The sequence below is a fragment of the Atractosteus spatula genome, chromosome 16, assembly GCF_055471065.1.
Source record: "Atractosteus spatula isolate fAtrSpa1 chromosome 16, fAtrSpa1.hap1, whole genome shotgun sequence".
In the NCBI taxonomy this organism is placed as follows: Eukaryota; Metazoa; Chordata; class Actinopteri; order Semionotiformes; family Lepisosteidae; genus Atractosteus; species Atractosteus spatula.
In genome coordinates this window covers 5,112,069-5,126,935 of record NC_142721.1, presented here as the reverse complement: position 1 = coordinate 5,126,935, position 14,867 = coordinate 5,112,069, and the positions used below count along the sequence as shown (strand labels likewise).

General features: G+C 38.0%; 1 protein-coding gene across 1 annotated transcript in view; it reads left to right on the top strand.

Moving 5' to 3' along the window:
* Positions 1 to 14,867, top strand: part of abcc8 (ATP binding cassette subfamily C member 8) — a 58,398-nt gene that overhangs the window by 35,933 nt on the left and 7,598 nt on the right. Inside the window, exons 21-32 of the mRNA XM_088935103.1 lie at positions 2,483 to 2,567; positions 4,338 to 4,418; positions 4,978 to 5,115; positions 5,304 to 5,429; positions 5,769 to 5,868; positions 8,304 to 8,551; positions 11,104 to 11,270; positions 11,900 to 11,969; positions 12,721 to 12,878; positions 13,012 to 13,104; positions 13,605 to 13,707; positions 14,464 to 14,577. Of these exons, the coding sequence (XP_088791229.1) occupies positions 2,483 to 2,567; positions 4,338 to 4,418; positions 4,978 to 5,115; positions 5,304 to 5,429; positions 5,769 to 5,868; positions 8,304 to 8,551; positions 11,104 to 11,270; positions 11,900 to 11,969; positions 12,721 to 12,878; positions 13,012 to 13,104; positions 13,605 to 13,707; positions 14,464 to 14,577 (1,483 nt within the window). The remainder of the gene's footprint in view (positions 1 to 2,482; positions 2,568 to 4,337; positions 4,419 to 4,977; positions 5,116 to 5,303; positions 5,430 to 5,768; positions 5,869 to 8,303; positions 8,552 to 11,103; positions 11,271 to 11,899; positions 11,970 to 12,720; positions 12,879 to 13,011; positions 13,105 to 13,604; positions 13,708 to 14,463; positions 14,578 to 14,867) is intronic.

Sequence of the window (14,867 nt, the reverse complement as noted above, 5' to 3'; positions counted from 1 at the left end):
TCTGCATGGAGTTTGTATCTTCTCCCCATATTCTTGTGGGTTTCCTCTGGGTGCTCTGGTTTCCTCTCCCAGTCCAAAAACATACTGGTAGGTTAATTGGCTTTTGGGAAAAATGGCCCTGTTGCGAGTGTGTCTGTATCTGTACTGCAATGGACTGTCATCCTGTCTAGGGTGTATCCTGCCTTGTGCCTGTTGCTTTCTGTGATAGGCTTCTGCTCCCCCATGACACTGTATAGGGTGAAGCGGTTTGAAAATGGGTGGATAGATGATCAAAACTAGCAATCTCTCCTATTTAGGCAGTGCTAAGGCAGTCATTGGCACAAGTGGGGAAAAAAATTCAATAGTCTGCCTTTTCCCCCATTATCTTTTTTGAGCCAGAGTTTTTAAGGTACGAAGTAGATGCATACAAGATAAAAGATGTAGTGCACAAGAGACTGGATCATTTTTGATCACAAAGATGCCTCCATGCTCTGTCCCTAGGAAAGTGTTAGGACTACACCCACAGTCTAGTAGTAGAGCCAGCTTAAGTGCTGGGAGTAAAGTCAACATACGGTATAAGCATATGCTGTTTAATTCTGGCCCATCGGTAACACCGATTGTCTGCCTGACTGTCATAGTGACATAGTGCAATGGCATTTCAATTAGTATTGATGCCTCTTGGCTCCATAACCTGGGATGTGAATCCAGTTTAGGTATCTGTCTGTGTGGAGTTTGGTCTCAAGGATTTTTATTAGGTGATTTTTCTTCCCATCCTTTGAAGGGTTGCAGGTTAGATTTAATTCTGTTCTATATTACCTCTTTACATGAGACGAGGGGGGTGGTGCTGGCCGTTCCCAGTAGGATCAGAACTGTTGTTGAGTGCAGGTGTGAGCAAAACAGAATCCAATGTACAGTCCGATGGATGGAAGTACTGGAAGCTTTATAAAGAATGTCCAAGAATTTCAACACAAGGATCTTTCGTACTCAAAAGCTTTTTTTTCAGGCGGCATAGTTTTGAAAAGTTTGAAGTAAAGCTTAAAATTAATATTGATAATTTGAATTAGACTTCTTATTCAAAGAATAAATAAAATGGTAGCAGTTTCAAATGTACAGTAGAATATCTGTTACATTTACTTGGTGAGGCTGAGAGTAAATTATAGGTTTATAATGTTATTAACATTACTTTGCTGTATATCCATCACAGTGATAGCAGAGATTCCAGGTTATGATGCTATAAACAGTTGGAAACCTTCCACTAATTCTTGCTTCCTATGCATCTGTTTTAGTGATTTTCTACTCTCTTTAACTTGATATCTACTGCATCATACCTACTCTGTGCATCTATCTTCTTCCAGCAGCAGGCGATTATATTTTATAGAAGTAGCCAATGTTTTGCCTGGATGCATTATCAGCTTTTATTGTCTCCTGTTCCTTTTGCTTAATGGACTGTCATTGAAATAAAAGTGTACCACAGTGTTACATAATGGATATTTACCTAAGCTGAGACCTTTTCCTTGACTACAGCTGCAGTACATGAAAATAAAGAGAAAATCCTGTCACAGCATTTCTGTCAGCTCAGGTCTTATTTGTTCTGCTTTTTATGTAGTCCATTAGCTAATAAGGCAAAACGCACAGATCCACTGTAACTGAAATGTGTGTTACTGTTTTTTCCATGATCTTCACATAATCCAAAACATGATTATTAATGTTTATCGAATACCTTTATTCAGCGTGACTTCCCTTCACAATAGGTACTGAGCAGTAAATGTACGTAGTTTAAAGTAGACATTAACAGCAAATTCAGCATACTACAGTAAGTCATAAAATACTAAAACACAGGGTTGAATTGGATGATCTCAGAAAAAATATTTCTGCTTCTGTAGAATTAATTCCATATTGAAGCTCACATCCTAAGTATTTAAGTAGAATGTTTCGGTTAATGGATTTAAGAAGGTCACACATTTCCCAGTGGTATTATTTTAAAAATTCCAGATCAATATTGTTTTAACTTCAAGGGATTTTTTCAGATCGTGTACTGAATTTTCATTGATAAAGATTTCTATGATAACATTTTTATAAGTCAGGGAAAGGCTCTTAATTTTGCTCAAAATATTTTTATGTAGCATGCAATTGTCCTGGACCTTTCCACTTACATTTTATGGGTTGCCACTGTGTAAATTATTTAATAAAATGTACAAAGTATCAGGTAGAGCTGACATGATTGAATCTTCACTTAGTCTGTTTGATGTATGGTATCATCACCACTGTTGTCTTTTGGAGAAGATGATTCAGGATGTGACATTCAGCCATGATTTACAAAACTTATACATTAAAGCCCTTTTAAAATAAATCTTTGTGATCAGATCTCACTAGGCATTCATGCATTTTTTTTAAGAGCAGGAGAGTTTTTGAAAACTTTTTTTCAAATTGTGTAATTTGAATCCCTGTCTCAGATCTGTGTTTTTATTTAGAAATGTTAAGATATTCGTTTTGTATTCTCCAGGTACAAAACAGTCATCGAAGCTTGCTCACTTCAGCCAGACATTGACATCCTACCACAGGGAGACCAGACACAGATTGGAGAACGGGTTGGTTGATGTCTTTCAGAGACAATTCTTCAGATTTTCCCCAGCTCTGAACATTTCATGCACTCAGAAACACTGAACATAGATTAATACAATTTGTATACTTTACGAATTTTATAAGCTGTTTTTTGCTGAATTACATTTTTTATGTTAACCTTTAAATCTACTGCCTCATTAATACTGTATGTGGTGTAATAGATTTCTTTATTAGCAGTTATTACTCATGCAAACAACAGCAGAACAACAAATTACTAAGCCTCTGCTAAATTTCTGTAAAGGTTATCTGGGTAGATCAAAAAAAGTCAGCAAAATTGAGATTGTCTCCAATTTAATTATAGAATTGAACAAAAAAATACTCATTTGTATTATTACAACAAAACATTATTTTTTGAGGGGCATTAATTTAAAAAGAATTATATGAAGTGTCAGTATTACATACAGTCAATCCATATATTGCAGTTTATCTGAAGTGTAATAAAAATGTAAAATTTTGAGTTGGGCTTTATAGTAGTAAAAATTTTCATGTGCTGTATTACTTTATTGAATTATAAAGATGTTGTAACCTTGAATTAATGAGACACTATTATGTGAATGTAACGATTGTATATGTTAGGCACTATTAATTAATTTGTTGTCATGGTATTCATTCAAAAACAGACCTCTGTTTGCTGTTGAATGCCACAAATCTGTGCCATTTCAGCAATTCTCTACATGTTTGCTAACGGCAATGAATCATAATTACAGCTCACTGCCCTCCTGGGAATCTTCACTTCTTATTATTGTCCCAGAGGCCAGAGGCCACAGATTGAGGTGTTTAATTATGTGTTCCAGAGTGGTCTTGGGTGTAAATACTTAGTCTGCAAATCAATTTCCCCAAAAATCATTAAAGGCATCCGTAGGTAATCTAGGAATCTACTATGAAAATATTTAATCAAATTCCTTAGCAGTTGTTGAAAAAGCTGTTATCCTCCAGTGTGACTGTAGCTATTGGTGTGCCTTAATCATGGATTGGATCCAGCTTCGGTCCGATTTGTCTGTCTGTCAAGCTCATTACACATTGAAAACACAACAGACAGAAATAACAAAAATAGCCTCCTAAAAGGTGATATTGGATGCATTTTCACCCCGAGTACTTAATTACTCAATTGGTATAATTAGTGTTAAACTGGATCAATGGAACACCTTCTCCCAGTTCTTCAGGTGCTACAGAAATACTGTATAAAGAGATCTGTAAAGTCCTGCAATAATACAATGACTGTCAACATACATAAATAAATAAGTTTATAAGAACATAACAAAGGATGTAAAGGAAAGGAGACACTTCTGCCATTCTACAGTAGCTCATTTGGTTGTTTGCCAGTTGATCTGCTGATGTCATCCAAACATTTCTTGAAAGACACCAGGTTATTACCTGTGACAGCACAGCTGGGTATCTTGTTCCAGACTCCCACAATACATCAGCCCTGCATACACCTCATTTATTATATTATCATCAATATCTGCTTCAGGCCCTGCATAATTAAAGGACAAGGAATCATTCTGCTGTGTTTTAGAATCCATTGTATCAATTTATGTTTTGAGTACACAAATACCTGAAATGCTTAAAATGTAACTGTTCTCCAGTGTCTGTGATGCTGCTGCTTCTGGTTCTTTTCAATGCAAAATTAATTATAACTAACTGTACAGCAAATGAGTTTTTTGGTAAGTGAATGTGCTTCATTAACACACATTGTGCTTCTTTGATGAGGTGACAGGGATTATGTGTGTCTGCAGGGTATCAATCTATCAGGGGGGCAGAGACAACGCATCAGTGTGGCCAGGGCACTGTACCAGCAAACAAATGTGGTCTTCCTGGTAAGTAGATAATTTCTAGTTTTTAATAAGGGACTATAGGTGTAATAAGAAACATCAGACATGAATGAACTATAAGTGCAGAATGACATATGACGATATCTGTGACCTGTGACACTAAACGTTTACGCTAATACCATTTCTGTAGTTAATTCAGTCTCTAAATTTCCAAAGATCCTTAAAGCAAAATCAGCTCTTTTGTGTCACTTAATATGTATTAAAAAGTAGCTCATAATTACAGTATAAAGAACCACATTCAAACATAATGAGAGATATCAGTGTCCTGCAATGTCTTCAGCCTCCGTGAGGTACAGTATGCAAGGCCAAGCGGCTTGGTAGTGCTGTGTCTGTGTCTGTTCCACGTTGTGCATGGTAATGTGCTCCATTTATTTCTCATACATTTTATCTGCAAGCAAAGCCTTTTATGCTTCTTAAAATGAACCTTAATGTTCGTGTTGATGAGGCAAGACAATCAATTTGAGCTCTGTGTACAATTTAAAGCACCAGTGATCATGCCTTAATACCTTAATTATAACTTAACAATTGTTGTTACTTGATGTAGGATGATCCGTTCTCAGCCCTGGACATCCACTTGAGTGACCACCTCATGCAGGAGGGAATTCTGAAGCTGCTGAGAGAGGAGAAGAGAACAGTGGTTCTTGTTACTCACAAATTACAGTATCTTCCTCATGCAGACTGGGTGAGACCATGATGCTAAGATCAGTCTGAAAAATCACATGAGCAAAACTTTAGTCATCTGCGTTTACAAAACCTCCAAGTCAATGACATGCAGTAGATTTGCCCGTTATTCATTTAGAATAAGAACATTTTTTTCAGAATCCTGGATTGTCTCATAGGTCTGTTTCGGTTGTGCTTCCTCACCTCTAGATAATCGCTATGAAGGATGGCACGATTCAGAGAGAGGGGACACTGAAAGACATTCAGAACTCGGAGCCAGAGCTCTTTGAACACTGGAAAACCCTAATGAACAGACAGGACCAAGAGCTGGAAAAGGTTAATTGTTGGTTTCACTTTTCATGGGTAATTCAGACATCTTTCAGTGCAAAACCAGTGGGTACAATGATTAAACTGTTTTTCTTATGTGCTGCACTGTACACGTTTGTAAAGTACTGTAGGTTTGCTTAATTTTTAAATTACATTCCAGACAAACAGGTACTTTATAAAAGTCTACATTTATTGATCTTGTAATCATATATATATTAATAACTATACATACTGGAATATAATGGACATTTAAATGACTCTGTGACATACAAAATTCAAGTTTGATCTTTTGTGCTTCTGGCAGCACACCAGTGAAAAACACATACCAGTTCTGTTTCTCCTACTCAGGAGACCGTGGCTGAGAGTAAAACGGTGCTGGAGCGAAAGAACTTGAGGCGTGCCATGTACTCTAGAGAAGCCCTCATGAAAACAGAAGAAGAAGATGAAGGTAAGAAAAGCATGAACTTGTGTAGACATCCTAAGGGCCTTGTGCTATGCATAAACCACTGAAAACTCATCTTCCTTTGTTCATTTTCTGTTAAATCTGAGATGTGCTAGTTCTTTCTTCTGTTCAGTATCCACCCTCCTGCAGCACCAGTGTCGAGTATATTTTTGTGATGCCTCTTAGAAATAACCCATTTATCTTTTTCAGGTAATATGTGCACAGTGGCTTATACTGTATAATTATTTTCCTAATGTTGCACATTTGCAAGTTTATTGATGTTTTTGCCATTTCCTTGTAATTGTTTGAGTTTTTGCTCCACTGCAGTGTGGAAATGTTCCTTATTTGTTGTGTTGTTTTTATCTTTGTGGCCACCCTCGTTGGATGTTTTGGAATTGCTTCAGTACCTGGTGTTGGTATCAATGCTGATACGGGTGTGGATGATAAGCATGGTTTTCGGTCCTTCTGCATCATTTTCATTTTAAAGCATTTGATGCACATATACTGATGCACAATGACATGCACAAGAGTGTTATCTGTTAATGACTAATTGAGCATAATTGAACATTATAGTATTGTTATATTAGCATTGATATAGCATTGAAGGGTGTCTAGCCATGACAGGGACTGCCGAGGAAATTGAAGTGGTCTTCTTCAATAACCAACTGACTAGTCCAGAGTAACCAAGAAACCTGACCTGGAAAACAGTCTCACCACACTGTCCCAGAGCTGTCACATCTTTCTGATCCAACTGTGTAATCAGTCTCAGACTACAGTGGCAGCAGTATCAGTTATTCCAGGATGAACTAACCCACATAATAGCAGTATGACTAACTTGCCATCCACATGAAAATTGTATGCATGCTTGGAAGACGTTGAGGGATAACACTGATAGGTGAGAGATGAAAGGCAGGAAAATCTCAACGGTGGTGGCAGGGGGAGTGGTAGCATTTCTTGTTCAGTCAAGACGGCAGTTTTGTCCATCGTGGACGTGACAAAAGACAACTGATATGGAAGTTATGCAGAAAGATGCATTATTTAAACCAGCCTCATGGAGTGGTGGAAGTTTGAGCAGGCATCTCTTTTAATGTATGAAAGCCTTGGATACAGATTGAGGGCAACCTTAACAGCATAGTGATTCATCAATGAAGTCCTAATCCAGTAACTGGTCAGGAACAGTTGCAATACTGTAGATCTCATATCAGTATATCTAGAAATTGATAGATCCCTGCATAATGCAGCCAGAAATGTGTAGATTCTCATGCAATTTACAGTATACTTGATACTAACTGTAATGTTTTCAGTTTGACAGTGCCATGCGTTATGCTGAAAACCTATGATCCTCTGATTTCATCACAGTTTTTTAATCTACCTTACATGTACTGTACTTGAAAAATCCATTAGACCTAAATGTTGTGCCTTTGTGCCTCAGTGTATGTGTCCTCATGTTACATTTGTATTGATCCAGCAACATTCTTAATCCAGTTTTTCTAATCTTTATTGGAATGTTTTACATACCGCTTATATGCTTTTTTGTGATGCAGTGTTTTTCATGTTATATATACTGTATATATACTAGAGTATTGCATGTTCTCATATAAATGTGCATACTTCACAAATATTTTGAGAAAATCATACAATTTGGTTAATGTTTTAATGGGATTCCCTATACTTTCTCCTCTTTGTATCTGATCTTCATGCACATTTTGCATTGCTTTCAGAATGAAATTATGATCCGACATCTTTGGAAAATGGGAGAGATTTCTGAATCGTGTTACTGATGATGATGGCATTTTTATAAGAAATTGCTTCTCAGACGTTAGGAAGGTTTCTCAGGGCTTTTGCACATTTAAAACCACTTTCTAAAAAAACAGACATGTAACTTTGAGGCCAGAACTATAGACGTTTTATTACCCGTCTGTCATTAGAACAAAGGGTTAGCACGCCCAAGAGGGGTCATTTCTGATGTTATCCTAACATTGCTTAAATGTTTTTTATGTTAGAAAAGAGGACTGTGTATCATTAAAAATGAGCAGAAATGAAATGTAAGCATAGAAAACTGTTCAAAACTAACCTTACTTGTCTGGCCCTTGACTGCTACTGTTCCAGGGGCTACATCTGTAGTCTGTACCCACTAATCTGCTGTCTCCCAGTACAGAAATCCTAGAAGAAAGTAAAAAAAAAAGACAATTTTTTTTCCTCCCAGAAAAATTAAAAATTGCCTTGCTGCAATGAAGATGAATACTGTACTACATGCACTGCAGTTTGGCATTAATTGGAAAGTCAGAAATACAGACAGCACTGTAGGCTATTAAACTTTGAATTGAAAAAATAATAATTCTTTATACTGTCAAATATTGGAAGGTTGGATTTAGCTGTGTGCTACTTATACAGTAGTACCCCCATTGATGTTACCTTCATCATGCCTTGTCCTGCTACAGAGGAGTCCACAGAGAGTGACGATGAAGATAACATGTCTTCAGTGCTCCGACACAGAGCCACCATACCCTGGCGATCGTGTGGGACCTATCTGAGCTCTGCTGGCATACTGCTCCTCCCTCTCCTGCTGCTCTCCCAGCTCTTTAAGCACTCTGTCATGCTGGCAACCGACTACTGGCTGGCCAAGTGGACCTCTGATGTCATCACACTAAAAAATGATGCAAACGGGAAGAACTGCAGCACCACCCAGGTAGGTAAGACAAGCGAGGTCAGAACATGACACATTAAAAACAGAACAAATACTTTTGGTACTAATAGTTCTTTGTATTGCTCTTAGTGTGTAAACCTTTGACATGTGACTTCATCCTGCAATGCACTAGAAATATGACTCACCCTGTGGGGCTTGATCCTGCAATGGACTGGATATATGACTCACCTTGTGCAGTTTGACTAAGAGCCCATGAGCTGGTAGAGACCTACAGTATGTGTGTTTCTTGTACAATATGTCTCTCTGATTATACATCTGAGAGATCTGTCTTCTTACCATTTTCTGCTTTTAATGTATTGTAGAATGAATGCAATACCACAGTTCATTTGCTTTCTAAAGGTTAAAACTGTTACATTGTACAGTAGTGACAAGTGCCACTATACAGTACTCTATTGGAAACAATATTACAATTTCCATTTGACTTTGCATTGATACACCATGTACAGGGTCCATCAATGCAGCATAGGAAAGCCTTAGTTGTCGTCTTGTTGGTTGTATTTTCAATTTCGTTTAACAGTCAAGTATTAAGTCATTTAGCGCTTTTTTGTTTAGAAATCAGTTAAAATAATTTGGAATTATTACTGTATAATGGTGTTCTGCTTTTAAAATGGAGAACAACTTGTAGTCTTGCTTATGCTCATCTAGAATTGTTCGGTGATTCTTGATCTTTTTCAGTGACAGGAGCCATCACTCTTGGAATGAAGGATAAAATGACTGCTAATTTTGCTGAAAGAATCAATTTCAATAGAGTGTTTAAAGAAAGTGTGGTCTTAATCTTGTGGACGACAACTCTTGAAGAATCTTGACTTTTTCTATGATTATATTTTGTGCATCGTGCTGTTCATGCTATCCAATACTGTATGTGTACAGATTTACATGCTGCACGTTTTGTGTTTTAGAAAACAATACCTAACGTTCATAAGAAATGGGGAAAAAAAGCAAATTATTCTGTACACTTTGCATTGGCCTTTGGATGGTTGTGAAATGAAGATTATAATCACAAGCAATTCATTTAGTCCTGTGCTGAACTGATTAATTACATTATCCTACTCTTACCTGCTGCACTGAACTTAATATTGCCAGGGTTGTTTTCTCCCTGCAGAATGTTATTGATTAGCCTTGAGAATTCCTCAGTCTGTGCTTCTGCTAATTGACTTCACAAGAAGGCTGGGAGTGTGTCCAGTGTGTCAGTGTAGTTTTTACTTTTACACGAAGATCGGCATTGCTTGTTTTTCTATTGGGAGGAGGAAAAGCAGAAGTGGAGCATTTTTTTTTCTTCTGTGTGCATAATGTTCATGTCCTACACAATTCACTTGATAAACCACAATATTGCAATATCTGTACATAAATGGTTTCTTACCTTAAAATTGCTTTCACACGAGGCTGGGCTGCAGTGGTTAAATTTCACTCCAGTTTGCCTAAGTTTCCTCCTCAGCTTCATTGAGGAAGGTGCTGTGTTTCCTCACCCTTTCACCTGATCTGCTATGCAAACTGGTGAATGAGGTGGCTCCCCCTCGTTTGGCATGTCCTTCAGGATCCTCATGGATGAGAAGTGGATTGCACTGACTCTGATCTTGCGGAATAGTGGACATGACAGCTGTGATTTGCTGGCAACACTGTGATCATTATCAGAATACCCCCTGCAAACCCGACACATTAACAACACAGTCATTCAGCTGTATGGTTGCTTGGTTCTCTAAACTGTTGGTAAGGGAACAGATGTACAGTAGGTAAATAACTGACCAGATAAAGAAAAACCTTTGTCCTGTGATTGTGTACAGTTTTGTTGTATAAAATATAATGACAAGAAGATTAACTTGTAAAATAGAATTCATGTAGAGATTTTCTTGCATGATTGCAAATGAGGGTTCAGGAAATGGGGAGAGTGGAATAAGTGGGTCAACCAGTTGTAGAAAATAACCAGAATACAAATGATATTTTCATTGTAAACATTGACTTATTCATGGTTTCTCCTTCTTGAGTAAATTGATTTAATGACAGCTCATTCCATTGCATAAGTTTTATTGCATCAATAGAATCTTCTACTTCTTACCATTAGTTTTAGTTATTACCATTACCATTAGTTATTCTCAGAATGTATATTTGTTTACAATCATTACATACTGTACCAGGAAAGAGATGCTACTTCATTACTCTGTGTATATACAGTGTTTATAAATGTAGTTAAGAGGTGCCACAGTGGTTAGCTTTGCTGCATCGCAGCAAAGGATTCAGTTTCTGGGGTGATGTCTGCATAGAGTTTATATGTTCTCCCCGTGTTTGTGTGGGTTTCCACCTGGTGCTCCAGTTTCCTCCCACAGTCCAAACACATACTGGTAGGTTAATTGGCTTCTAGGAAAATTGTCCCTGGTGTGAGTGCGTGTTTGTACTGTGTGTGTCCACTTTACGAAGACATGGTAATGTTACAGTATTTGGCCTCTGGAAATTGCCTGTGCCCTTTTTTTGTTCTTTGAGACAGTTCAGATGTTTGTTCTTACAATGCAGTGACCGGAGTTGTTCTTTCTTCCCCTCAGGAGTGTGGTTTCAGTCACTCCTCGTACTCCATGGTATTCAGCATTCTCTGCTGCCTGGGGATCGTCCTGTGCCTCGTCACCTCGGTGGCAGTTGAATGGACTGGCCTTCGTGTTGCCAAGGAGCTGCACCACAGTCTGCTAAACAAGATCATCCTGGCACCAATGAGGTAGCGCATGACGGACACAACACTTCCCCGCACAGCTGCATAGTTTTTGTGGTGATTTACTGTGAGTCACGTATTGCACAGGCTGGTGTCATAGCATGCCAAGAGGGTGATTTTTGATATTAGAAGGGCTGTGGGGGATGGAATAAGCTCTTCAAAAATCAGGAAGCATTCCCCAGCTTTATCCTGTCATATGTGCCTAAATACTGCACCAGTATCTGATTTCTTTTCACAACCGTTATGGCTTCCAAGCAGCTCAGCCAGTAAAGGCCCTCACAGAGAGCACATGTTGAGCTCTGTAGACCGGACATTGCTACTTTGAGCATTTTGTTGGGTTTTCAGGATTTAGAACCTTAACACCATCTGTTCATTAGGCTAATTGTGTGTGCAAATATCCTTTTCCTGTCAAGGATGTGGTATCCTCTGGGGTATTTAATCAGTTCACTGACATTTGGCAGGGCCTCTCTCAACTAGGGAAGATACAGGGGGCATTTAAATTAAAATCTAAAACATATTATATACTTTGTACCTAAAACCATAGTCATGTTTAAATTATAGTCTTGCGCATGGCACTCATCAACTAGCCTTGGTCCTGGATACATGCGTAGCCATACTCTGTATTTTGTTCATAGGCTTTTCGAAACAACTCCCCTTGGAAACATTCTGAACAGATTTTCCGCTGATACTAACACTATTGACCAGGTAAGGTTCAAAACGTTCACATTACCCCCTCAAGCACATGTCATGAGGTCCCACTGCTTAATCCTGGAGCAAGTGCTGTCTCTCTTCTGTACCTCACCCGAAAGATTTTACTTGTGTTGTGCTTCTTTAAAAATAAAAAGAACACACTGACTCTAGATCTGGATTTAATTATCAATCTAACTATTAATAAATGAATAATGTAATAATTGTGAAGCTCTTGATGCTAGAACATGTTTCTAAACATTTGATGAAAATGCATTGCTCACTATCATTCAGTGATCTGGATTGAAACAAAACAGCATTTGTTGTGGACACATGAAATTAGGCATGAACTAGAAGAATGTACAGTACACCCTACCATAGAGTCTAAATATGAACGTTGCTATGTTTTAACTTGCCTTGTAATTTAATAATTGAAGCTCATGTGCAGTTCCCTCCTTAAATATTGAGACATTGACGTTAAAATGACTATTTATGCTGTATACTAAAGCAATTTGGATTTGCGATGATAAGATTGATGGAAGCATAGATGCACGGGAAAAAAATAGAAATGAAGGGTGACATTCTGTACTATTGCCTCAAATTATTTCATCTTGTCATCTCAATTTCATCGTACTGTATGTCAAAAATGGGAAACTCTCGTGTAGTTATTAATGTGTTTGAAGGCAGCGACTAATCAGTTTGTGATCCAAAACCCACAAAGCTCATTTTCACGAATTCCCGTGACTGAGAGGTCGTCGCTCCCTTGCAGCACATCCCGGCCACTCTGGAGTGCCTGAGCCGCTCCACCCTGCTGTGCGTGTCCGCGCTGGCCGTCATCTCCTACGTCACACCTGTGTTCCTGATTGCGCTCGTGCCGCTCGCCATCGCCTGCTACTTCATCCAGAAGTATTTCCGAGTGGCCTCCAGGTTTGCCGGAACGCTTTGACATGTCAGGAATTCCTCATGAGAATTTGCACACGTCCTGTAGGTGTGGGTGATTGTCCTGGCATGGACGCTTAAGAAAATAGTTTTTTTTTCCCCCCATAACTTCTGTTCACAGGGATTTGCAACAGTTAGATGACAGCACACAGCTCCCCTTGCTCGCCCACTTCTCTGAAACGGTAGAAGGTCTGACAACTATACGTGCTTTCAGGTAATCCTTCCACTAATCTATGTGTATATTTGTCTTTAAATCTGTCAAACAAACAATATAGTAAAGACGTGAAACTGATTTCTGCCTTTACTACGGTCTTCGGAGTTTAATATTCCTGTTCTTTAACTTCTTAGGATAACCAGCATTTCTAATGGAACAGTATTCTATCATCAATCATTGCTTCTGGTTTCAGATATAGAAAGCAGGAAGAATCTTTCGACTCATTGATTTAGCTTTACAGTCAGTTCTAATGGGAGTATTCCTGGATTTATTATTTGCATACCAGTATGTAGCGTATTTCTACACAACTATTCTTTAAGCTCCTTTTCCTTTACTGTTTTTAGCATCTCTTAGAAATGTGATTCAAATATACAGTATTTTCGTCATCTGAGGATTTCTCAAAAGTCAAGCAATTCTTTTGGCATCAACAGAGTGAAGCTAGTGGCTCTTTGAAGAACAGACTGCTGATGCTGCAACATTGTGCACTTCTTGTTCTGTAGGTATGAGGCAAAATTCAGACAGAAGCTTTTGGAATATACAGACGCCAACAACATTGCCTCTCTCTTCCTTACAGCAGCCAATCGCTGGTTAGAAGTTCGTATGGTAATGATCCTATTACAGTACACAGTCCTATGTGCCACGATTTCAATGTCTAACCATTGTAATTGACACGGTTTGCTTGTTACAGTGCTAAGGTCTAGTCAAACATCTTATAAAAATATTTAAAAATACTGTAAAGACAAACTCTTGTTGGGTATTTATACTCCAAGAAAATAGTTCCTATAGATCTAGTATTGTAGAAATTTAATTTTAAATTGAGTAAGACTACTAATATTCTCTGTCTTAAAGTTTTATGAATAAATCACCAAGAATTGTTTTGTAAGATTTTTTTAACCTTTCTTTATTTGGTTCAGATAAGATGAGAATGGAAAAACATTTTATGAGTTCTTTGCTTCTCAGCTAGCCTCCTTAGTACTGTTCTCTCTGTGTAAGAAATGTAAGTTTCTGTTTTCTATGTATCTCTTTTTGTCTTGTTCGGTCCTGAAAAAACACATTAAACATTGGTTCATAAAGGTTTCTGCACTCATGTCTTATCAGCATAAGTTCGAACAAGAACATATAAATGACAGGAGGTCATTTGGCCCATCTAGTTTTCTTGATTGCTATTAGCATATTGATGAAAGTGTCATCTAGCCATATACTGTAGCTGAATTGCTTATTCTAGATTGTGATAGTACTCAATTTGAGTGTTTTTGATATAAGCTAGATTTTGGAATAGCAGAAGTGAGTGATTGTTTTAGTTTACTGTGGATAGCAGTCTGAATGGTCTGAATTTGATATTGTTGCCTGGTTCCACAGGAGTATATTGGTGCCTGTGTGGTTCTGATTGCAGCTGTAGCCTCCATCACCAACTCGCTTTACAACCAGCTGTCTTCTGGACTCGTAGGACTGGGTCTGACATATGCTCTCATGGTAAGTGCATGTGTTTTCAGCGCTAGGTAGTTTTGCAGTGTGAGTGGCAAGAGTCTTAAGAGGGAGTCAACTGTCTGCATTAAGCACTCGGCGCCTTGTATCCGATATTTTAAGTCTTTGTTCAACTGTGAAAACACTGAAAGGAACATTTGCAAAGCCAGTGAAAAATACAAACATTATCTCCAACACTATTTCTTTTGAAAATGACTGTTATAATTATACTTCTAATCATTATTATTGTAAATTATTTTAAAAATAATATTATTCTAGGTTATCCAATGCAGGATATC